The sequence below is a fragment of the Bufo bufo genome, chromosome 5, assembly GCF_905171765.1.
Source record: "Bufo bufo chromosome 5, aBufBuf1.1, whole genome shotgun sequence".
Lineage (NCBI taxonomy): Eukaryota > Metazoa > Chordata > Amphibia > Anura > Bufonidae > Bufo > Bufo bufo.
Genome location: NC_053393.1, coordinates 202,034,407 through 202,060,505, shown reverse-complemented (window position 1 = coordinate 202,060,505; position 26,099 = coordinate 202,034,407). Strand labels below are relative to the sequence as shown.

The window sequence follows — 26,099 nt, the reverse complement described above, 5'->3', positions numbered from 1 at the left end:
GGGCTGTGGCCACTGCGCCAGCAATAATGATAACTAAACCATTAATACAAATACAGGAGGCGGGTGCCAGCGGCAGAAACACATAGCCGACACCCGACCTCTATGACAGGGAGCTGCGATCAACGGCAGTTAACCTCCCCAGTATTAAATCATTGGTGGCAGTGGCCACAGGGTCCCCTCTTCCCCTCTTCATTGGTGGTGCAGTGGCAGTTCCAATCATCGGAGCCCCAGCAGTGTAATCCTGGGGCTCAGATCGGTTACCATGGCAGCCAGGACGCTAATGAAGCCCTGGCTGCCATGGTAAGCTATAACCAAAAAGAACCAAACCAATAACCCCACAAAAAGTGAGGAAAACACTCATATAAAATATATGTAGTTTATGAAGACATAAAGTAAACATACAATGACAAAGGCACAAGGCAATGGGGGGACGCCCCGTGTATTGGAGCTGTAAACCTCCACTCTCACATATACCGTACTGACAAGGGAACGTGCCAGAGGTGCCAAGGTGCAAAGCCGCACTATAGTGGGTGAGATGTAGATTCACCCAAAATAACATGTATATAAGTGCATACCGCAGGTTTACATGGAATCACCTAATCACACATACCATGGTTGCCCACCACAATGAGTGGCGGCTGTGGCCTGCCTAAGGGGGGCAGCTCTGGTCAGAAACTTGGTGCCTCTACACATTATGGGTAACTTATGCATTCTGTAGTTCATGCTTTGTGCCTCTATTTGGTTGTTACTTCTTACACATGCTATTGTTGCTCTGTTATGATTTCATCATCCATTGTGACCTGGTTTTCTGCTCTACCATATAGGCAGGCCACGGTCGCCACTCATTGTGGTGGGCAACCATGGTATGTGTGATTAGGTGATTCCATGTACACCGGCGCTATGCATTTATCTACTGCACGATTCGCCATTTTTTTGTCACCTTGTCCCCCCAAAAAATAGGATAGGACTGTTCGATTATGGGCCGGACGTTCCATAAAATGTGGAATGCACGTGGCTTTTTTGGTGTTTTATTTTTTCCGCATGGTATCGAGTATCGCAATATTCTTTTGTGATATCGAAACCGAATCAAAATGTTGGCATCGTGACAACCCTAGTATAGCAGACTACGTACACATACACCCATTTTTTCCCCCTTTTTCATTCATAAAAAAAATCTAATATTTGTTTAGCAGACCTTGTGCGTTTTAAAATATACAAATGTACTTTCATAAAAAATGAAAAAATATAGGTACTCATTTTAGCTATATTTAGCCAGGGATGTTTTTGTGCGTAAAATATACAAACGAATGCATAAAAAAGCCAAAAGCTTAAAATGTCCAAATTTCCCAAAGATGAATACCTTAGGGGTCAACATAAAGTTACTTTGAAGGTGTTTCTAATGTTTTGGTACTGATCAACATTTGTACTGGCAGTGCGGTGCCATAGAACCAGCAATAGAAAAAGAGGCTGCCAGAATGTTCTCTAGTCCTTTGAAGTCTTGCGGTGGGCCCAGCCAGTATATAAATTACACATATAACATCCATTTTTATGGTACGAACATACAGTAATGGTTTTTGAAATGCTTTGTCTTAAAATCTTTTGTAACACAAAAAAATTGATACGAAAGGAAAAATATACATGTTCTTTTCATAGTTTTGTCAGTTTTTCCTTAAATATATTTTTTAAATATGTTTTCTGCCATTAGATGACAGCTATAAAAGGTTTAAGGTATCCCGTGAAAAATCTCAAATGCATGTAGGTTGTCTCAGAAATTAATTAGTTATTTGCAGGCAGATAGCCCCATTGCTACAACTGAAAAATTGGCCTGGTAAGAAAGAAGGGTAAACACTCCGGTAATAAAGTGGTTATTAATAAAACCAAATTGTTTACCAGGGTATTTTAACCCAGACTGTGAAGCTAAGTTTCTTTGCTTGTTTAGTAGGGGAGTCTTGCGCTCTGTGTCTGTACTCACATCTGAGTTGATCTCATTCTTTCAGGGGTTGCTGCATATGTGGGCTGGCAGAGTTCTTCCATCTTAAAACCACTTCTCCAGCAAGGGCTGAGCGATGTGGAGGAGTTTGTGATATTTAAGGCTCTTAATGCTCTCACTTGTATGTGCCAACTGGGACTTCTTCAAAAACCCCATATCTATGAATTCTCTTGTGACATTGGTATGTATACTCGATATGTTTTATGACAGACAATTTTCCTCCTTTTTTTTTTTTTTGGTTTAAAGGGAATCTGTCACGTAATCTGAGCCTTTTAGACCGCTCAGATCAGGTTATAGACTCCTGTGCCCTCATTATTTGTTCTGTCCCTCGCCGAGATCTTCAAAAAAAGACTTTTTAAACTTTCAGTGAGGAACAGAAGTATTTGAACACCCTGCGATTTTGCAAGTTTTCCGACTTAGAAATCATGGAGGGGTCTGAAATTCACATGGTAGGTGCATTTCCACTCTGAGAGACAGAATAAAAAAAAAAAAAAAATTCAGGAAATCACATTGTATGATTTTTAAAGAATTTGTCTTGCACTGCTGAACATAAGTATTTGAACACCTGAGAAACAGCAAGAATTCTGGCTCTCAAAGACCTGTTACTGTGCCTTTAAAAAGTCCACCTCTACTCCATTCATTAATCTAACTTAGTAGCACTTGTCTGAACTCTTTAAAGACCCCTGTCCACCCCACAGTCAGTCAGACGCCAACTACTACCATGGGCAAGACCAAAGATTGTGGACCTCCACAAGGCTGGAAAGGGCTACGGGGCAATTGCCAAGCAATTGTTAGCAAATTGAAGTGGCTAAAGACGACTGTCAGTCTCCCTCGAACTGGGGCTCCATGCAAGATCTTGCCTCATGGGGTTTCACTGATGATAAGAAAGGTGAGGAATCGGCCCAGAACTACAAGGGAGGAGCTGGTCATTGACATGAAGAGAGCTGGGACCACAGTTTCAAAGGTCACTGTCGGTAGAACACTACGCCGTCATGGTTTCAAATCATGCATTGCACCGAAGGTTCCCCTGCTCAAGTCATCACATGTCCAGGCCTGTCTGAAGTTGGCCAATGACCATCTGGATGATCCAGAGGAGGCATGGGAGAAAGTCATGTGGTCAGATGAGACCAAAGTAGAACTGTTTGGTCTAAACCTTGTCGTGTTTGGAGGAAAAAGAAGGATGAGTTGCATCCCAAAAACGCCATCCCTACTGTGAAGCATGGGGGTGGTAACATCATGCTTTGGGGGTGCTTTTCTGGGAAGGACTGAAGGGGACAGGAGGACTGCACTGTATTAAGGAGAGGATGAATGGGGCCATTTATTGTGAGATTTTGAGCAACAACCTCCTTCCCTCAGTCAGAGCATTGAAGATGGGTGTTGGCTGGGTCTTCCAACATGACAATGACTTATGGTCAACAGTGCAAGAAAATAAATTCTTTAAATAACATACAATGTGATTTCCTGAATTATTTTTTAAATTCTGTCTCTGAGTGGGAATGCACCTACAATGTGAATTTCAGATCCCTCCATGATTTCTAAGTGGGAGAACTTGCAAAATTGCAGGGTGTTCAAATACTTCTGTTCCTCACTGTATGCTAATGAGGTTCAGCAAGTGCCCAGGCGCGGCGTTACTGCAGCAAGTGCCCAGAAAACCACCTCTTTCACCCCTTTGGCCCGCCCTTTTTTCCTATTATTCCTCTCCCTCCCAGATCTTGCACCTGCGCCGCCGGCACATGCGCAGTCCAACTACCTGTTCCTCTGCCCATAATAGGCACAGCAGTGCGCAGGTGCAGGACAAGTGTGGAGCGGCGCAGGCGCGAGATCTAGGAGGGAGAGGAGGAGGTAATAATAGGAAACAAGGGCGGGCCAGAGGGGCGAAAGAGGTGTGGTTTTCTGGGCGCTTGCTGCAGTAACGCCGCCCCTGGGCATTTGCCAAAACTCATTAGCATAAGTTTAAAAAGTCTTATTTTGAAGATCTCAGCGAGGGACAAAACAAATAAAGTTACCGTTGTAATGAGAGCACAGGAGTCTTTAACCTGAGCGGTCTAAAAGGCTCAGATTAGGTGACAGACTCCCTTTAATGCAGTAAGATCTCATGTAGCATAGCCTTATTTACTACTTTCTTACTACTGTTTCTTGTAACATGCAAATACTAAACCCTACATAAGTGCCTGCGACTCACAGTACATGTGTACGATGCATCGCTCACCAAAGGGTCACTGTAGTGACTATCTTGTAGATCAGGGATGCTCAACCTGCGGCCCTCCAGCTGTTGCAAAACTACAACTCCCAGCATGCCTGAACAGCCTACAGCTATCAGCCTACACCAGGGCATTGTGGGAGTTGTAGTTTTACAACAGCTGAAGGGCCGCAGGTTGAGCATGCCTGCTGTAGATGGTGAAAAGAGTAGATAGCTGGGTGAATGTATTCTTGTGTCTTGAAATATGTAATTTGTGAAAACCTTTAGGGAACAATAGAAAAAAAAAGAAGAAATCACCATTTTTATATGCCTGTGAAGGTCCTCATTCAGGATCAGGAGGACTGGTTCAAAAGAGGTGTGAAAGAAGCTATTTATGTAAAATTTTGGAGAAACCAACCTTGATTAGAGGTGGAGGGGTGTGACCTCTATTGTCTGCCACTTCCAGTGCTGCTCTAACACCTCTCCCGAGACACTTTAATCACACCTAAAAGCTTCAGCCATGCAGATGCAATCAACATCTTACCTCCATAACTAAAGAACAAGTCACCAGAATTTAGTGTCCAAGATTTCTTGTACAAGCCATTCTAATTGAGAAAGCCAGTTGAATGACTACCGAATCATCTTCAAGAAAATATTAAAGTCCATTTGCTCTGACTTGTTACTACTGATGCACCATTTTCTTACTAAATGGATACAGTAGAGAGAACAACTCACTATTAAAAAAAAAAAATGGTGATTGGGCCATGGTACATGGATTGCATCATTTTCAGCAGGTTTGAAAAGGTCTGAAAATCTATTCGGGCGTTGGCACATAGTATTGGAGGTCCTCTCTAGTAGCCAGAGCAGAGAGCCACTTGGCGCATGAGGGGAGCTGAGAGAAGGCCGCGGCACTACTGCAAAGGCCAGTGCCTTTTCAAACAGCTGATCGGTGGGGGTCCCAGGTTTCAGGCCCCAACTGATCTGATACTAATGACCTGTCCAGAGGGTAGGTCATCAGTAGAAAAATCTATCAATATTAGCTGCAGGACTCTCCTCTCCTGCGATCAGCTAGCTGTCCGGGGACGTACCCAAAAAAGTAGTCGCCCAAAGCAGACAACCCTTTAATTACAATCCATGATAGTAGTGGCAGAGTCTATTGCACTCATTTAGTGGAGGCTACCAATACATTAGACTGTTCTATAAAATATAGGAAGGTGTCGTTTTTTGAAATATACAATTCTTCTTTGTGAGAAAAAACAAAGCTGATGGGCCCTCATCCATTTTCTCGTAATCTACTGGGATGGTCTTGTATTACATGTTTTCTTAATTTATCTTTCAGCACCCTTTTTGTGCCACCCAAACCTATGGATACGCTATGTAGCAGTGGGGTTCATTACTACAGTTGCTCAGCAGTTAAACATTGCTGATGTGTACTGTAAGTTAATGCCGTATCTACATCCGTTTATCACCCAACCTATTATTCAGGTATGTACCTTGCATCATGAGAGGTCAGTTCACTGCATCAGTGGTAGATAGTGCAGTGTCTCAACCTATCCAAACCAAGTACCCTTAGTGACAACATGTTCCAACCAAGTACCCCCAAAAAAAGCATTGGTTATATTAGGGACTAGCTTGATCCCGACCTGAATGAGGACAACATAAACTGTTGGTAGCTACCTTGTCAGAAATGCTGGGTCACGCCCTTAAAGTCAGTCAGTGGAAGCGGGGAGAACCTGAAGCCTGTGATTATGGGGAGTCCGCGGAGCATGCATTGTATTGAGTGGACTGCTGCAAAGCGGATGCAGATTTTTGCAAAATGACAGAATCAGTCTAGTGAGTGACCCATCGTTTTACTAAGAGGATGTATTACCTGTTTATGTTCCACATTTAACCCCTTCCCGACATCTGCTGTGCATGTACGACGCATGGTGGGTCTTTAAAGATGATGGCCGCTCACAGCAGTACACAGAAGACACCCGTGGCTAATGTCTGCAGTCAGTAATAACACTGATCGCAGACATTTAATCCCTCAGATGCTATGTTCAAATGTGACCACAGCATCTGAAAGGCAAAAAAACGGAATGTGCACTTCTCGTTCAGGAAAGCATTCCTTTTGCTGCGATCAGGGAAGGAGTTCCATAGTTGTAATAGGCTAGAGCCTGTAAAAGGTTTCTAGGGCTATTGCTGATATATTCACCTGCAGGTGGTAGCACTGCATTGGAATAAACTGATCTTTGTATTCTGTAATGAATAAAATTGCATTACCATCAATAAAGGTTTTTAAAAATATGAAAATAAAAATTCAAATCACCCCCTTTTCCCCTAAATAAAAAGAAATAATGAAAAAGTTAAACATGGGCATCAGCGCATCTGAAAACTTAAAATATAAAAACATTTATCCCATGTGGCGAATGGCATAAGGGAATTTTTTTTTTAAATGGTTGATTCACCGTTTTTTTCATCGCTTTATCTCCCCAAATAAATTGAATAAAAAGTGTTCAACAAGTCATACACATAAAAAAATAAAAAGTGTTCAACAAAAATTACAGATCAGAATGCAAAAACTGAGCCCTCGCACAACTCCGTAGACATAACTATAAAAAACGTATGGTGTTCAGAATATGGTGATGAATAGGAAAAATCTTTTACATTTATTTTCAGTATTAAAACACATGAAAATGTATATAAAGTTTTACTGCATAGAGAACCTGGTAAAAAAGAAACCCATAAAACTGTGGCGGAATAGCTTTTTTTTCCCCAATTCCACCCCATTTGGAATTTTTGTCCAGTTTGCACTACATCAAATGCAATATTAAATGGTTTGATTACAAAGTACAACTGGTCTTGGGAAAAAACAAGCCCTCATACAGCTATGTGGACGGAAAAATAAAGAAGTTATGGCTCTGGGAATGAAGGGGGTAAAAAACGGACAATAGTCATGTCAAGAAGGAGATAAAGGGGTTTTCCCAGATACTGATGACCTGTCTTTTCGATAGATTATCAATATCGGATCGGTAGGGGTCCGACCCCCAGGACCCCCACTGATCAGCTTTTTTGAGAAGGCAGTGGCACTCCTGTGAGCACTGTGGCCTTCTCTCAGCTTTTTCTAGGTCAGTGACGTCACGTTCATGTCACGTGGCCTAGGAGCAGCTCAGCCCCATAAAAGTGAATAGGGCTGAGCTGTGATGCCAAGCACAGGCGCAATACAGTGTACGGCGGTGTGTTTGGTAAGCACAGAGAAGGCAGTGGTGGTGCTTTCTCAAACAGCTGATCGGCAGGGGTCCTAGGTGTCGAACCCCCACCAATTAGATAATAATGACCTATCTAGAGGATAGGTCATCAGTTATAAGGTCTTGGAAAACCCTTTTAATAAATTAAGGCTGTGCTCACTCTTCCGTTGTCAGTCTCTTTAGATTTGATAGGAGAAAACAGTGAAGCAGGTTAATCTAGTCTTCCTATCAAAATGATAGACTCTAATTCGGAACCTTGATGGACCAGATTATACGTTTACCACTGGTTTATATCACATATGAATTCTGTTCATGAAGGAATTGCTGATCCTAGTAGTTCTTTATGGTGGTTTTACTTTTTAATTTTACAATTACAGATAGACAAGGAAATCGTTCTTCTGAGTGTGCTGAAGGAACCTGTAAGCAGGTCAATATTTGACTATGCTCTGCGATCAAAGGACATTGCCAGCCTCTTCAGACATCTACAGATGCGTCAGAGGAAGAGGAATGGTACTCTTCTTGAGTGTCCTCCTGCTGAAGATCCAGCAGTGGCCCAGCTCTTGAAGAAACTGCTATCGCAGGTATGGACATATTAAAGTCACAGCTACCCAACTGATGACTTGCACCCAACCTGTTCTTTATCCTGATGAAAGGACTTTTTCTATTGTACTTATGATTATAAGAGACCCTTTGTTGACCTTTTTTGGGGACTAGATTAATATGCGTTAACCCATGTTCACACTTAATGAATTTACTGCAGATTTTTTTTCTGCAGATATACATTTAGGGTATATTCACACAGACAAAATACCTCACAGAAAAATTCTGATGAGCATATTGTCTGTGGCACCCAAGGCTGAGGTACTGGTGCGCCTTCAAGGGGCTTTCCAGTGCGTGGTCATCCGCCAGGGTCTCTGCTTTTGGCGCTCAAACCACTGTAAGTTAGGGCAGGAGACTTCTTTTTTCAGCATGCTGATAAAAGAGGCATTGGTCATTGCCCCCCATTAAAAACAATTCTCTATTCTGTCATTGATTTCACCTTCTTTATTGTCAGAGGTGACACACGGAGTAAAAGCCCCATGTTGATACATTTCACACTGTATGTGAACATTAGGTAGGTTAGTGTTAAGGTTTCTGTATGAGCATTCAGTTAACAGCTATCTCTCTCATCTCCCCCATACACATGCATGCTCGGTTTGGCCATGCATGTATATGTTTTCAAAGGGGAGAGAAGAGAAAGTTTCACCTCTGGCAGAAGCTCATCTGCAAGGAGAACAGAGGTTTCTCGTTAATGTCATTGGGGGACACAGCACCATGGGTATACACCAAGCTACCACTAGGAGGCGAAACTAGATATGAAAAAGGTTGGCTCCGCTCAGGTGGCCTATACCCTCTCCACAGACACTAGGCTAATCAGTTTTATTTGTGTCCGTAGGAGGCAGACACGACCTGCTCTTCTCCTGCAGGTCTTGCTGCTACTTGTTTTTCTTTTTTTCTTTTTTGTTTTCACTTTACAGGTGCAGGTTTTATCCTGCAGCAGGGGGTCTTCATCGTGGAAGTCCACTTTAGTAGCACCCCCTGTGGGCGCCTACCTCGGTACCTCGCCGGTCACCCAGTCCCTCATTACTGCATCCGCAGTGGAGTACCGCTAATCCCACTCTAGTGCGAGTTTACCGAAGGGGTGACCCTGCGGCGCCCGAAGACGCCAAATGGTGAGTATGCTCCCTACCCTAGTTAGGGACTCCTTCCCTCCCATCCATTCATACTCCATCGGGGTTCCCTCCCCCCTGGCCGTCCTTCCCTTCCTGGGCCTCCTAATTACTCTAGTCCCTGGCTTGTACCAGGATTAGGCTGCGCCAGTTCCCGCCTTTTTCCTGGCATCCAGGATCTCTGTGTGGCTCATTTTCTCTCTATATGGGGGTCGCTATGACCCCCCCTCAGGGCATTCCTTCCTCCCCTACCCAGGTCCCGCGGTGTCCGCCCGCTCAGGGTGCTTCATTTTCGGCTGCGGCATCTACTTTAGTCCCCGGCTCTGGCTGTGACAAGGCCGCATCTGTTTTCAGATTTTTTTTTTCCCCTGCCATCCAGGGGTTCTGGTGGGTCATTTTTCTCACCAATAGGGGTCGCTTTGACCTCCTTTCCGTGCCTACCCTATTTTTGTAGCCTTTTTGGAGCTTCCCAGCACCCTGCAGCATCAGTCCGCTAGGGGTGCCTCATTTTCGGCTACACTATCTACTCTAGCCTCCAGCTTCTGTCGGGACTAGGCCAAACTCTTCCCGCCATTTTTTCTGGCTTCCTGTTTTTTTTCTAGGGGTGTTGCCTCCCTCATGGCCTTCTAGAGGTCTCTGCATGGAATTTCTGGTGGGAGGACGAGATGTCCTTCTTCCCAGAGGGTGCATTCCCCATCTACACAGTGCCCCCCTCCCGCATGTTGCGTCATTGGTGGGACGTATTATCTTGGGCCCCTGTTCGGTGGTCCATGTGGCAGGTCCCCTTGCCCTCCATCATCCCCCCCCCCCCTTCCCCTGAGTTGCATCTGCTCCTGCGGTGCCTGGGGGTTGCTGTGCTATCGGCCTGGCTGGCCTGCAAGTGGTTGACTGGATCCTGAGCTCAGTCAGGTTACCCTAAACTGTTCAGGGGTCACCTTCTCCCCACGTGGGTCCCTCACCTCCACCGTAGCCTGCGCCCATTCTCAGCTATGATGATATTATGGTGCTCTTCCCTGCCCTCATTCGGCTGCATCGCCCCCCCCCCCAGGAGTGCTTTGCTTCCTGCCTCAGTCCGTATCAGGGGGCCGAGTCCAGTAGCGGCCTAGGGTCGCCCCTCATAGGTCCCACTCATCCCCTGCATCCTGGTTTCCTCCCAGGACAGTACTAGCACTGAGGGAAACGCCTCAGGTCTCTTCTGCCTCATCGGGGGACTCCTCTGCACCGATTCTGACTCGGAACAGAGCATCAGGCGGTCTTCCACCATACAGAATCTCTCTGGGTGGTCAAATACAAATGTCCACTGAGGAACCTCTCCTCTCCAGGGTTGGTATTTACTTTAGTGGATTTTCAGATGGCACTCCCCTGGTTGTACAGGTAATTATCCACACATTATCTTCAGATGCTATAGCCATTTCACCTGTCTGGTTCTAATGCGCCCCATGCACCATATTACTCCATTATTACTCCAGAGGCTGTAGCCATTATACTTCTATGGTTTTAGTGTGCACCATGCAGCCGTATTTCTCTCTTATCAGGCGAAGTACAGATGCCATCTTCAGATGCTGTAGCCATTGCACCTGTCTGGTTCTAGTGTGCACCATGCAGCCACATTGCTCCTTTCTTAGGTGGAGTACCTGTACCCATCTCCAAATGCTCTAGCCATCACACCTGTCTGGTTCTAGTGTGCATCACGCAGTCATATTACTCTTTTATCATGCACAGTACCTATACCATTTCCAGATGCTGTACTGTAGCCATGTCTCCACTCTCATTATAGTGTGCATCATGCAGCCAGATTACTCCTATTGTCAGGCGGAGTATCTCCAAGTGCTGTGCCCTATTGGTATAATCTGTGGCCCATACGGCTGCTGCATTGCCCTTTCCTGGTTCTAATGTGTGCTAGGCCCCTTCATGCGGGGTGATGTTACCATCCCCAGACACTGTATTCATCACTCTTTTCTGGTTCTAGTATGCATCTGGCACCCCATTACCGTCATTTTCGGCGGTGTACTTGTACTATCTCAAGGTGCTGTATCCGACAAACCATCCTGGTTGTAGTATGTACCTGGTAACCATATGTTTTCCCCCTTCCTGGGGGGGAGTAGAGTTGCAATCGTTAGATCCAGCATATTGCTGCCCTGTTCAGATCTAAGGGTCCATTCACATGTCCGTAGTTTATTGCGGATCCGCAATACACCCGGCTGGCACCCCCATAGAATTGCCTATTCTTGTCCGCAATAGAACATGTTCTATTTTTTTCGGGTGCCGTGGACCGGAAGATCGGGGCCGCGCTCTGGTAATGCGGACAGCACAATGTGTGCTGTCTGCATCTCTTCCAGCCCCATAGAGAATGCGGAACGGATCTGGACCCATTCTACGGACGTTTGAATGGACCCAGACACCCAGTGCAGTACCTCCTGAACCAGGCCCTCTGAGTGCATCAAGTCTTCTCATTTCCCCTGTACTAGGCATGATTTTTAATTTTATTGCTTGACGCACTACTTAACAGGACTGTTATGCACCAGACAACCACACTCCCTCCGCCATGGGCAGGTTGTTGGCTATCATGCTATGTTTGTTCTTTGTCAACCCTATAAAGTTCTACTGTATTCTGCACAGCCACGTTACCCCATTTCATGGATGGAGTACTCGCGTTGTTGTTACTGCCTCTCTGCTTTGTTTTCACAGAGTTACATGGTCCAGTCCTGGCAGAGTATCTGGATCATCACTGGATGCTCTATCCTGCAGGGATACGCAGCATTGTGAGCACCAGCCGCTACTGCAGTTTTCGGGTCATCGCTGGACGTCCTCTCTGATATGGCTGTGACAGGACTAGTGAGCGCCACACACCTACTTGGTGGGTGGAATTTTCCGCTGCTCGCTCTGGTATCGGATATGGTCCCGTAGTTCTTCCATGGTCTGGACGTTCTTGGTACTTCCTTATGTTCTCTGATTAGTTGTGCCACATGACGTTCGCTTGGGCCTTGCCATTGTCTGCACCTGTCAGTTTCTTCCCCCTTCCTTGGGGGTTTCATTGTGCTCTGCTGGTAGCTGGTTTCTATTTGTCGGGGTAGTCTCTCCTGGCTTTCCCTGGCGAATTTCCGCATCCTTTTCTGATTTATGGATGTCTGGCGATTCTTCTTCAAAATCCAGGGTGCTGTACTTGCTCCTTCCGGGGCAGTGTTATACAGTATGCTAGTCACTACACTTAGGATTAACCATGGGTGATTTTTTTTTCCCTATGGTTGCTACATTTCATTTTTCCTTTGATAATATGGCTATTATTGTCTTCATGTTGTTCAGTTCTGTGGACCCTACTTGGGCCTCTGACTGGGTAATCCTGCTTGGAGTCCCTGCCCCAATGAATCTTAGACCAATCAGCTATCCGGTTCCCTCTGAGGAAGCTACTCATGGCATCTCTGACCGCACATGCTCTGTTTGACAGCTGCTTCTTTGGGCCCGGTTTAGTTCTTTTCCTTCCTGGGTCCCCATAGGCTTGTTGCCCTCTTGAGATTCTAACCTCTCTTCCCGTCTCCCCAGGTTCAGGTCCTGGTACCTGGGAGTTTGTTGCTCCAGTTTGCAATTTACATTCATATTGGCCACTTCTGGGATGGAGCTTTCCCTCGATTTGAGAACTGTTCCTCCTTAGGCTGTTTGGAGTCCTCTCTCTTCTACTCCAATATCCTTTGCTATTCTTTCTTTCAATCGTTTAAGCCTCCACTGCTTCCTTGTTTCCTCTCTACCCTGGCCTTCACATGGTGTTTGCCACGGACAGGCCATGTTTTTGGTTTGAGACAATTCAGAGTTTTTTCCTTGCTGGGTCCTCTTACTGGTCGGGTTCCTTTGCTTTCTATGCCTCATGGAATCGCCTTCCTTTTGCCGAGGGGTGGTCCACAGGGTCTTCCTTTAGCTTGTCTCCAGGAAGTTTTTTACCTTGGTTCAGGACTGCTCCTGTCCTTTCCCAGGCATTTTCTCTCCTGCCAGGTTCCTACATGGTCTAATTTTTCTTGTTGGGTCTGTCCTCTTATAGATCCTCCTCCTGGAGCATCCTTCTATATGCAGAGCGCTAGGCCATTACCAACAGACGCCTTCCGGTTGTGCGCTCTCCTGTTTCTTCAGGGGAAGCCCTGGTTCTTCCAGATACTTCCTTTGGCTCTCTAGTGCGCACTTGTTCAACTCTCGGTTCTTGCGCAGGACATCTAGCCCTGCTCCCTATCCTCTAGCTTCTTTATTTTTCCCAGAGCTGGGTGTTTCTTTTTTGTTCCTTTCTTGCATATGGCCTTTTTTCCCAGGCACTTGTCCTTGGGATCCTGGCGGTCTCCCACAATTTTTTTCTTTGGACTCTTCCTGGTCCTGGAGCCTCTCTGCTCACTTCCTTAGTTTTCTATCTACCATCTCATGCTATGGCCTCTCCTTGTCCTGTTGGGTCACATGGTTCTCCTGCACCTGTGCGCCCAACTTTTTGCATGAGATTTTCTTCCCACCCTCGGGACTGCTTTGGGACATCCCATGGTGCTGTGTCCCCCTATGACATTACCGAAAAAATAGGATTTTTGTAGTTGCCGTAAAATCTGTTTCTCGTTCAATTCATTGGGAGACACAGATCCCACCCTTTGTTTTCATTTCTCTTTCTGTCACTGGGCTGCTGTTCTTTTCTTCCCCGGTCCAGGACATGTTGGTTCTTTGCTTTTGTTTCTCTCTCCTACTGCTATTGGTACAAACTGATTAGCCTAGTGTCTGTGGAGAGGGTATAGCCCACCTGGGTGGAGCCAAACTTTTTCATATCTAGTGTCGCCTCCTAGTGGTGGCTGGGTGTATACCTAGGGTGCTGTGTCCCCCCCCCCCCAATGAATTGAGCGAGAAACTGATTTTACAATAAGTACAAAAATCTAATTATTTGGTATTAAATGGGTTCTCTAGGACTACAAAAACATGTCTGCTTTCTCCCAAAAACAACACCACACCTGTCCACAGGTTGTGTGTGGAATTGCAGCTCAGCTCCATTCACGTGAACGGGGCAGAGCTGTAATAACACTCACAGCCTGTAGACAGTTGTGATGCAGTTTTTGGAAGAAAGCAGACATCTTTTTGTAGTCCTGGAGACCCCTTTTAAAATTCAAAGCGCCCGATCTTCATCATCTATCACATTTAATTGTTGGCCGGTCCCAGTGAAAACTGCAGGTTCAGCTGACAATAGACTAATATGTAGGTGGGACTGTAAAAGGAAGATCGCTTCCTTCCTCTGTTCTGTCTGGTTTCCGTTGATCTTTGATGGCCATCACAGCGCAATATGCTACACTATTCCAGTCATTAAAAAATGAAAACCTGAATGACCCGTTGTAAGTGAATGGAGGAAATGGATCATAATGGAGATGAAATGTAAAAAATGGAAGCCATTATAGCAGTGTGAACAATGCCTCATCTTGCTTTCCTGCTGCATTCCAGGTTTAAGGTTGTTTTCCAGGATTTTGATACTGATCGGTGGGGGTCTGACACCCAGGACCCACGCCGATCAGTTGTTTGAGAAGGCACTGGTGCTCCTGTGAGCGCCGCGGCCTTCGCGCAGCCTACCAAACACAGAACCGTACATTGTATTGCAGCTGTGCTAGGTATCGCGCTCAGGCCCATTGAAGTGAATGGGGCTGAGCACGATGTCAAGCACAGCTGCTATGCAATGTACGGTGCAGTGTTTGGTAAGTACAGAGGGAATAAGCTGATGCCAGGTTTTTTCCCTTGAGAACAAAGGATCAGGCATTTTGAAATTCAACATGTCCAATCCCCTCAACATCCGCTGAACGAGTATCAGACGAATATCTAATGCGTGGTTGACGCTGACCACTGAAATCAGCAGCTTCCTCCTTAGTCTAATGTGTAATGCCACCCTAAAAGAAGCGGTAGGATAAGACTTACTTCTTCATACTACCCTTTCTTCATGTCAATAATTTTTCTCTTATTATTCAATCAGGGAATGACAGAAGATGAGGAAGATAAGCTTTTGGCTCTTAAGGATTTTATGTTAAAGTCCAACAAAGCCAAGGCAAACGTGGCAGATCAGAGTCACATTCATGAGAGCTCTTTAAAAGGAGTGATTGACCTGCAGACGTTGGGTATAAGTGGAAGACAGTCTGATCTTGTGAAAGCAAAATTGGACACAGAAGATAAGCGCCGTAAGTCATAGAACGTGGTGGCTTTAAATGACCCTGCTTACCATATTATATTCCATGTAACATGGTTTGTGAATCATTGATTTTGTGCTTCTTCTGTCCGTGGCCAAAAAGAAATCCTAAGCCCATAGACATAGATCACGAGATGACGATTATTCAGCCAGCATTGATTGCCCCATGATTTTTGTAACATATTTTTAATAAGAATGTTGCTTCATTCGGTTTCTGCATCTTCTGTGTTTCACAGTACACAGCAGCTGCATAACGCCATTCATAGTGAAACCGGTCAGGCTGGCTGGCTGTCTGTCTAAATCTGTTTTCCTTTCCTGAATAACCTTCTAAAGTTCAACTTTGATGTGCTCCTACATAAGCTTAGAAGATCGTTCAGGAGAGGGCAAAAGCTGAAATGCTTCCCTTAGTGGGTAATATGTTCTAAAAATGCTACATTTGCTGAGCGTCTATACTTTCTGTATCCCTTACATTCTAGCACGAAAGCATGTAAAGCAAGATTCTAATGTGAATGAAGAGTGGAAGAGCATGTTTGGTGCAATGGAACCAGCAAATATAACTCAGACTGTAAGAACTCTGCCTCCCACTGACCAGGAAGCCACAAAGTCTCTTCGCTCCGAATCTTCTGCTGCCATTAATGTCCCCCTGTCCTTCTCACCACAGGTAATACTTGATGACGTGTCCTCAGGTTGTGTAAGGCAAACATTATATTTTTGAGCAGAGTTCCATCTTTGCTGCTACCATGTCTGATATCCGTACAGTACAGAGGAGATTCGCATCTCAGGATATTGTAGTTTTCCTTAATCCAGCTCCGCATCTCATCCTCGGCCCTATGATGCCGTCAGATGGAGAGGGGTCAGAGTACTAAGTTTAACTGTCATTTTAAAAGACTAGACGTGTAATAGTGACATTTCAAAGGTTTTGATCTCTGGGGGTCCGATTGTTTCAGCAATCAATCAAGTGATAAAATGAGGAGGCAGAAGTTCTCAGTCAAGCTTGGTTTCTCCTCTCTAGCTGATAATTGACTCAATTGTCTAGTCTATGAGCCAGTTTTCTTCTAGCGAGGAGAGATAATGCTCGGCTGAGCACTTCTCCCTTTTTGTTTTAGAAGATCTGTAAGGGTCTCAGCACCTGGACCCCTACCGATTAAAACTCTGACGTGTGACTTTGACATGACAAGTTTTTTGAATTGACAGTTACACTTTCAATAGTCATTCTCATTCAGATATTATACTTCTAAAGTTGGTAATTTTTCACATAATTTAAAGGGAACCTGCCCTCACTGACGGTAGTATAAAGTAGTGGCAGACGCACTGATTTCAGTAGTCTGTTACTCTTAAGTTAGTATTCAGTGGTTGCTGAGAACCAGCAGTATAGCCATCGCAGCCCAGGCCTGGAAGAGTCGCGATTGCCTCGGACGAGTCATGGTTATTCATGAGCTCCTGCTCTCCCCGCCCACCTGCTGAGGATTTGCAGTTTTCTCTTATTAGGGTCCATTCACACGTCCGCAATTTCGTTCCGCATTTTGCGGAACGGAATTGCGGACCCATTCATTTCTATAGGGCAGCACGATGTACTGAATGGACCCTAAGGGTGAATGGACCCTAAGGGGAAAAACCAATGAGAGAACTGCCAATTATCAGCAGGTAGATGGAGAGAGGCAGCTCATTATTAAGGCCTCTTGCACACGACTGTATGGATTTTTCTGTATTTTGTGGTCTGCAAACAGCTGGCCTATCTTTGAACAGAAATACGGAAACGGAGAAGGCATACGGAGTACCTTCAGTTTTTTTTGCGGATCCATTGAAATGAATGGTTACGTATACGGAACGCAAAAAATGGAACGTAAACGGAAAAAAATACTGCCTAACAGGCAGCTCTCACTCTTTTTCAGGCCCAAGCTGCCATGGTTATTCTGCTGGTTTTCAGCAGCCCCTTATATTAGTTAATCAGTCACTGACTGCTGAAATCAGCATGTCTGTCACTACTTTATGTTGCCCTCAGTGAGTTAAACATAAACATAAAGTTGATGGCTGGTTCCCTTTGAATAGTCACTGTGCTTTCAGCAAACTTTGCACATTTCAGTAGTACAGGGGCACATAGTAAACTAAGGCTACTTTTACACTTGTGTTCGGGGTTCCGCTTGTGAGTTCCGTTTGAAGGCTCTCACAAGCGGCCCTGAACGGATCCGTACTGCCCCAATGCATTCTGAGTGGATGCGGATCCGCTCAGAATGCATCAGTTTGGCACCGTTTGGCCTCCGTTCCGCTCAGCAGGCGGACACCCGAACGCTGCTTGCAGCGTTTTCGTGTCCGCCTGGCCATGTGGAACCAAACGTATCCGTCCAGACTTACAATGCAAGTCAATGGGGACGGATCAGTTTGACGTTGACACAATATGGTGCAATTTCAAATGGATTCGTCCCCCATTGACTTTCAATGTAAAGTCAGGAGTCCCTATTAATATACCATCAGATCAGAGTTTTCTCCAATCCGATGGTATATTTTAACTTGAAGCGTCCCCATCACCATGGGAACGCCTCTATGTTAGAATATACCATCGGATTTGAGTTAGATCGTGAAACTCAGATCCGACAGTATATTCTAACACAGAGGCGTTCCTATGGTGTTGGGGACACTTCAAGTTAGAATATACTAAAAGAACTGTGTACATGACTGCTCCCTGCTGCCTGGCAGGTGCTGCCAGGCAGCAGGGGGCAGACTCCCTCCCCCCCCTGTTTTTAACTCATTGGTGGCCAGTGCGGCCACCCCCCCCTCCCCCCCTGTTTTTAACTCATTGGTGGCCAGTGCGGCCGCCCCCCCCTGTTTTTAACTCATTGCTGGCCAGTGCGGCCTCCCCCCCCCTGTTTTTAACTCATTGGTGGCCAGTGTGGCCGGCCCCCCCTCCCCCCTTCCCCCCCCCCCCTGTTTTTAACTCATTGGTGGCCAGTGCAGCCGCCCCCCCCCCCTTCCCCTAATTAAAATGACCGATCCCCCGTCATTGGTGGCAGCGGAGAGTTCCGATCCGATCGGAGTCCCAGTTTAATCGCTGGGACTCCGATCGGTAACCATGGCAATCAGGACGCTACTGCATTCCTGGCTGCCATGGTTACTTAGCAATTTTAAAAGCATTATACTTACCTGCGATGTCTGTGCCCGGCCCGGCGCTCCTCCTACTGGTAAGTGAAAGGTCTGTGCGGCGCATTGCTTATAGCACAGACCTTTCACTTACCAGTAGGAGGAGCGCCCGGCCGGTCACAGAAATCGCAGGTGAGTATAATGCTTCTAAAATTGCTAAGTAACCATGGCAACCAGGACTGCAGTAGCGTCCCGGTTGCCATGGTTACCGATCGTAGTCCCAGCGATTAAACTGGTACTCCGATCGGAACTCTCCGCTGCCACCAATGATGGGGGTCGGTCATTTTAATGAGGGGGGGCCAGCTGCACTGGCCACCAATGAGTTAAAAACAGGGGGGGAGGGAGGGGGGGCCGGCCGCACTGGACACCAATGAATTAAAAACAGGGGGAGGGGGGGCCGGCCGCAATGGCCACCAATGAGTTAAAAACAGGGGTGGGGCGGCTGCACTGGCCACCAATGAATTAAAAACAGTGGGGGGGAGGGAGGGGGGCCGGCCGCACTGGCCACCAATGAGTTAAAAACAGGGGGGGGAGGGGGGGCCGGCCGCACTGGCCACCATTGAGTTAAATATAGCGGAGGAAGGGAGGGGGGGCTGCACTGGCCACCAATAAGTTAAATACAGGGGAGCAAGGGAGGGGGGGTCTGCCCCCTGCTGCCTGGCAGCACCTGCCAGGCAGCAGGGGGGCAGTCATGTACACAGTTCTTTTAGTATATTCTAACTTGAAGCGTCCCCATCACCATGGGAACGCCTCTGTGTTAGAATATACTGTCGGATCTGAGTTTTCACGAAGTGAAAAATTAGATCTGAAAAAAAACAGTTATGCAAACGGATCCGTTCTGAACGGATGCAAGCGTTTGCATTATAGGAGCTGATCCGTCTGTACAGACTCCAGACGGATCCGCTCCGAACGCAAGTGTGAAAGTAGCCTTAGTTTATTTTTCTCTGATAAGATATATTACAAACATTGTCTGTTATGCCTATCTTGTGAGAGAAGATGGCTGGCAGCTCACTGAAGAATCAAGTTACACAGCAGTCTATGCAAAACAGAACGGGAAGAAGGAATGAGCTACTAGAAGTGAGAAAGGTGCATTATCCTGTATTAACATATATTACAAAGTTTCTTACATTCACCTGCGCCGTTGTTTTATGTAAAATTTCTTTAATGTACAGTGACCATTTAATCAAAACTTTTTAGTACACAAAAACCTAAACTGATATGTTTAATTTCATCTGTCATAGACCTCTGAAGGAGTAGGAATCCAGTCAAGGAGACCCACGTTGCAGATATACACCAGCACATATCAGCCTTCAGCTTTACAAATCCGCATGACTACATGTAAGAGTGAGCTTCAGCAGCTCATCCAACAGAAACGGGAGCAGTGCAATGCAGAGAGGTTAGCAAAGCACATGATGGAGAGTGCGGAATGGGAGAGTAAGCCGCCTCCAACAGGTATATAAAAGAAAATTCTAGTAAAAATGAATCCGACACAACATTCTGAGGACAGAAACGTTCTTATCTATGCCCAAGTGCTTATAATGTTCTGTAGCACTGATGTACCGTACTCAGAATTTCTTATATGCTTTTGTCGAATAGACCTGTTTTTCATTCTGGAAATCTCTGGTGGCCTGTGATCATAATCGTTAGCAACGTGATTCTCGCATCTATCTACAGTGGTCCCTCAAGTTACAATATTAATTGGTTCCAGAACGACTATTGTATGTTGGAAATATTGTATCTTGAGGCCATTGTATATTGAGGGACCACTGTATAACATATATCTATTTCAACCATTGAAAGAGATCACCATGTCAATTTCCAGTGATTGGCAGACCCCCTAAACTGGAACTATTGTTTGGACAGGGCGATAAAGTTTGGAGCTGTCTCTTCCTGTCATGTTTATCGTAGCTGCCGTCCTCGATGACCGTAAGTTCCAGGGTGACGACCTATGCTGCAGGGTTCAGTAACGTTTCATATAATCTTGGGCCCTATTGCTTTGGATTGACTTTTCTTGGCAGTATCAAGCACTGGTATGGAGTTCTCACACGCTACCTGTAGCCAATTCTCAAGTTATGATCCTTGTTGCATTCTGTTAATGTGGCTTGGAGCAGGGATCCACCCCATACGTAATAAATAAAGTAAACGCCAAAGGAAATGCAATTGTAGTTTATATGATTATTGCTGCGATGTATTATCAGCATCTTTTCACTATGTCCAACTATGCTCTCTGTATTCCTATCATCTATCTTGCTGCAGTCTGAAGAAGGCCATTACGGCCGAAACGTCACTATCGCAGTCGCAGCAAATAATCAAATAAACTACCATTTCATTACCATTGGAGCTGGAGTTTACTTTATTTATGTAGCCAATTCTCAGCTAGATGTTGCTGATGTATTTTACCATTTCACCAAGTGTTGGTCAGCTTCATCCAACATTTGGACCCTTAATTTAAACAGTGTGTATTTTTCCTAGGATGGCACCCAAAAGGCTTGCTGGTGGCACATTTACATGAACATAAGGGCCCAGTAAACAGGATCCGTGTTTCTGATGAACATTCCATTTTTGCCACTTGCTCAAATGATGGAACAGTAAAAATCTGGAATAGTCAGAAAATGGAAGGAAAAACCACTACAACAAGGTATAGATATGGTGCCTGGACAGGAGTTCTCATTTTTACTAAAATCACGATGATGTATGAAAGAGGACCTGTCCTCTTCACTGACTTTCAACAATTAATTGTACTTTCCATGAGACAATTCTGGATAATTTTGTTTCTTATAACCTTTGTTGTGGCATTCCTCTGTTATTCCTCCTACAAATATCTGGATAAATTGGCAGCTGGATGTTACCTCTTGGAGGGGTGTCCCTGCATGGTCTCACACTGTCCAGTCAGCAGTGACTTGACAAAGGAAATGGTAACACACAGTTGTTTAGTTATTTATTTACACCACGCTGTAAATTCATTTATAGATTTCCGGGAGGAATAACGGCAGTACAACACTACATGACGAAAAGATAGACATTGTCCTGTGAATAAGTGAAAAGTGTAATTTATAGGAAACCCCCTTTAAGGATTTTTATCTTTGATTATGTGGAACAATGCACATTTCTCATCCGTCTCATTGGGGGACATAGACATTGGCCATGGGTATAGCTGTTGCCGCTAGGAGGCGGACACTAAGCACACAAAGTGTAAGCTCCTCCCTCTTCAGCTATATCCCTTTCTGCAGGGACTAAGCTAATCAGTTTTAGCTTATTGTCTGTAGGAGGCAGACGTTCCTGCATTGCAGGTCTGCTGATTTACTAAATTTGTCTCTTTTTTATAGTGGGAAGCTTCAGGCAGTCCGAGTAAAAACTGCCTGCACTCCCTCCCAGGAGACGGGAGACCAGGGGGTCACCAAAACCCCCTGCTCGTTCCCGCTCTCTAGAAGAAAAGGAGGACCAGAGGAAAACCTCTGTCTCCTGCCAGCAAGCGCATCACCACGGCCGCCCCAGCGAAAGTCCCCTCTGTTCCGGTGTAGCGTCCCTCACCAAGGGGCCGCACACCGAAGGTGGTGATCCGGCTGGAGTCAGGGGGGCAGAAGACGTCGGACAGGTGAGTAGGAGTAGTGCTCCCCTCCACCCTCCCTCCAGTAAACCCCTCAGTACCACCTCCAGTGCCCCCTCCAGGACTGCGGAGAGTATTCACTCCTCCCCACGTGGACTTTGGTAGCAATCTCCTTTAAGGGTTGACATACCTGGGATGCTGCTGCAGCAAGGGGGTAGCTGTTTTCTTTGTACACGCCGCGCGTCTGCTGTGGCTTCCCAGGCTGACTGCGTCCTCTGGAGCGCATCGGGAGAGGAGGGGGCAGGGTTGTCCTGATGAAGCACCGTTTCCTATGTCGTCGCGTCGGCTTGGTTCTAGGGCAACCGGGTCCATTATTATTCGAGGCCCCAGTTTCTGTGCAGCCTGCGACTGTAGGCTTCCCTGTGATGGCTGGGGACGTAGGCGTGGCCTGAGAGTGAGGGGGAGTGGCCTGAGACCCATTGCTTGCCGCTGCCCAACTTACGGAAGAACCAGAATGAGCACGTTCCCTGTCTAGGGTGGCACAGGATATCTCCAATACCAACAAAGCTATTGTGGATATGCTGGGGCAAGGCAGTCCTCTGACCGGTCCGACTCTGGGGATCATTGAGCTCGTGCCCATCGCGGCCACCCCACAAAACTGGCCAGAACTTCCTCCCCCAAAAAGGGTTCTGTGTCTCCCGTGTCCTCGGCCTCTCCTCCTCCTGCTAGAGAGTCTCACTCCAACATGTCCTCAGCTGAAGAGGCATGTTCCGAGGATAGAGGGTCAGATGAGGATGTTGTCTCACCGGAGGGTCAGTCGCCCAAAATATCCTCCATGGTGGACAATTTAATTACTGCAGTTATTGAGATGCTGCAGGTTGAAGATCCCGCTCTGTCATCTTCCAGCTCAGGTTTTTCCTTTAGAAGGTTCCCTTCGCTCACATAAGTGTTTCCCCAACCACCAGGAGTTTCATTCCTCTCTCTCCAAGGAGTGGAATTTCCCTGATAAACATGTCATGTTGCCAAAACACTTGAACATCCTTTTATGGAGGATTTGACTAAGAAATGGTCGGCTCCACCTATAGTGGACCCGCCAGTTTCCCATTTTTGCTAAACATACTGCCTTGCCAATGGCGGATGGGACTTCTTTTTCTGATATCAAAGATAAGAAGCTGGAAGCGTTTGCAAAATCTGCCATTGAAGCATAGGTGAGCAAGGTCTGCAGGGGGTGGGGCATGCTGCGTCCCCTTTCTGTCCTCCGTCAGATCCTTGGGATCTTAATCTAGTGCTCAACGCTCTCCAATCTTCTCAGTTTCAGCCTTTGCAGCAGGTGTCGCTGCGCTTCCTGTCTTATACCCTGTTTCCCCGAAAATAAGACAGTGTCTTATATAAATTTTTGCTCCAAAAGATGCGCTAGGTCTTATTTTCAGGGGATGTCTTATTTTTCCATGACACAGGGGGATCAGAGGGGAGAATCAAAATGACACAGGAGAATCTGAGGGAAGATTACAATTTTAGTACCCTTTCTTATCCTCCTGTGTCATTTTGATTCCCCCCTCTGATCCCCCTGTGTCATTTTAAGTGATCCCCCTCCCCTGTGCCAGCGGACAGTGGATTATTTAGTCTCTCCCCCCTCCCACCTTCACCAGACATCCCCCACCACTTTATCAGACATTCTGCCCCCCATACCTCAGTCACCCCTGTATGTCCGTGCCGGCCAGATTCCACACAATGTGCCCGATTCCTGCCCTGCGCAACTCACTCACATTTAGACAGTGAGTCAGCCAGGCTCCGTCAGGGCAGAGCGAGCAGCAGGCGGCAGCTTGTCCTGGCAGTGGCGCGGGCTCTCTGATTTAAAGAGACCTCGCACCGCCTGAACAGCTCTGGCTGTGCTGCGGCCAATCAGTGAGCTGCGCGGCGGCACCCGCCGCTACGATCGGGAGGAGTCAGATGATTAGCAGTAACTTCTGGGACCTTATATTCCGGGGGGTCTTATTATCGGGGAGGCCTTATTTTCGGGGGGATGCCTTATATTTCAGCAAGAGGCAAAACTAGAGGTAGGTCTTATTTTCGGGGGATGTCTTATTTTCGGGGAAAGACGGTAAGGTGACTTTTTTGGTTGCAATTACTTCTATCCGTAGAGTGTCGGAACTTGCGGTTCTGTCGGTTGCCCTTCCTGATCCTCCATCAGGATAAGGTGGTCCTTCGCCCTGTGCAGTCCTTCTTGCCGAAGGTGGTGTCGACATTCCATCTAAATGAGAAGATTATTCTTCCTTCATTTTGTCCGGACCCGTCTCATTCTCGAGAACAGTCGCTCCATACCCTGGATCTGGTGCGTGCAGTGCGTATCTATCTGTCCTAGACCGCATCTTTCAGGCGGACAGATTCCCTGTTCGTGATTCCAGAGGGGCCGAGACGAGGGCAGGCAGCGTCAAAGACTTCCTTTTCCAGATGGATTTGTTTGGCTATTGTGGAAGCTTGCCGCGTTAAGGACCGGATCTCTGCTCTTCCGGGTGACTGCTCATTCGGCTCGGGCAGTGGGGGCCTCTTGGGCAGTGCATCACTGGGCTTCGGCTCTTCAGGTGTGCAAGGCGGCGACCTTGTCGTCTTTGCATACTTTTTCTAAGTTTTACAGGGTGCACACCTTTGCATCTTCTGATGCTTCTTTGGGGTGTAGGGTTTTGAAAACAGTGGTTCTCTAATTGGCAGGAGGATTGTAGTTAGGCCCACCCCCAGGGACTGCTCTGGAACGTCCCATGGTCAATGCCTGTGTCCCCCAAAGAGACGGATGAGAAAACTAGATTTTTGTACTCGCCGTAAAGTCTGTTTCTCTTCCGTTCATTGGGGGACATAGCTCCTACCCAGTTTTTTGTTTATGGGCCTTTTCGGGCCTGTGTGGTTCTTGGTTTGCATATAATGGGATTTTCTTATGTCTGGCTTCTCCTACTGCTTTTGCACTAAACTGATTAGCTTAGTCCCTGTAGGAAGGGTATAGCTGAAGAGGGAGGAGCTTACACTTTGTGAGCTTAATGTCCGCCTCCTAGCGGTAACAGCTATACCCCATGGTCAATGCCAATGTCCCCCAATGAACGGAAGAGAAACAGATTTTACGGTGAGTACAAAAATCTACTTTTCATCAGCCATACGAGTCTTAGAGAAATTTACCACTTGTTGCCCAGATCAACCAATTAGATTCCACGTTTCATTTTTCAGAGACTTCTTTGGAGAATGAAATCAGTAACCTTATTTATTGCCATGGAATCTCCAGCAGTGTGCAGATAATTTACAAATTGTGTATGTGTAGCCTTGTGTATGCTAACCACTAATACACGGTGTTGACAATAATGACTAACTCAGCACTGCTACATTACCATTCTCGGCTCTGTACCCCTGCACGTATAAGGAGGCACATGTGAAAGATTTATATACAGTTTGTGTATGTAGTAAATAATACAATATGTTGGGATGGTCCCCCGTTCCTGTGTGCGTTGTCTTTATGTCGGCTGATTTTAGTTGCTATGTATAATTGCACTTCCTTTTTGTGATTTAGGTCGGTACTGACATACTCCCGCATCGGTGGACATGTTAAAACCTTGACATTTTGCCAGGGATCACATTACTTAGCTGTGGCTTCAGACAATGGCAACATACAGCTTCTTGGTATCGAAGCTTCTAAACCACCAAAATCGCCAAAAATCCATCCACTGCAAAGCAGGTAGGTTTCTGCATCTCTGCCTCAGCAAGCGAAAGCGGCTTGACAGTTTAGGTTTTGGGGAAAATTATTATTTTGGATGATGGGTCATTACACCAACTGTGGCTTTTAATCTGATGAATCTGTCCTTTACAGTTTTGCTTAAAGGGGTTGGCCACCACATGCATAAAAAATAAAATAAAGGGTCCCATATAATAACTAAAGCCACAAGGTATTTGTATCATGAGAGATATACTGTGTACATATAATTTTTCTACTGCATTCAGCATAGCACACTCCCATTGATGAGAGGCTGTGTGGGCGGAGCAGCTTCAAAGTGAAAGTAAAAATCCCAGCATGCATCACAGCAAGCATCTTCAGAGGAGTGATCACATGACATCCCTGGCCAAACAAAACAAATCATGTTTTTTTCTGTGTTATCA

General features: G+C 46.1%; 1 protein-coding gene across 1 annotated transcript in view; it reads left to right on the top strand.

The window, feature by feature from the left end:
* Window positions 1-26,099, top strand: part of PIK3R4 (phosphoinositide-3-kinase regulatory subunit 4) — an 82,210-nt gene that overhangs the window by 35,866 nt on the left and 20,245 nt on the right. Inside the window, exons 7-14 of the mRNA XM_040431932.1 lie at window positions 1,998-2,171; window positions 5,509-5,654; window positions 7,777-7,980; window positions 15,074-15,275; window positions 15,760-15,944; window positions 19,660-19,870; window positions 20,891-21,056; window positions 25,516-25,680. Coding sequence (XP_040287866.1) covers window positions 1,998-2,171; window positions 5,509-5,654; window positions 7,777-7,980; window positions 15,074-15,275; window positions 15,760-15,944; window positions 19,660-19,870; window positions 20,891-21,056; window positions 25,516-25,680 — 1,453 coding nt within the window. The remainder of the gene's footprint in view (window positions 1-1,997; window positions 2,172-5,508; window positions 5,655-7,776; window positions 7,981-15,073; window positions 15,276-15,759; window positions 15,945-19,659; window positions 19,871-20,890; window positions 21,057-25,515; window positions 25,681-26,099) is intronic.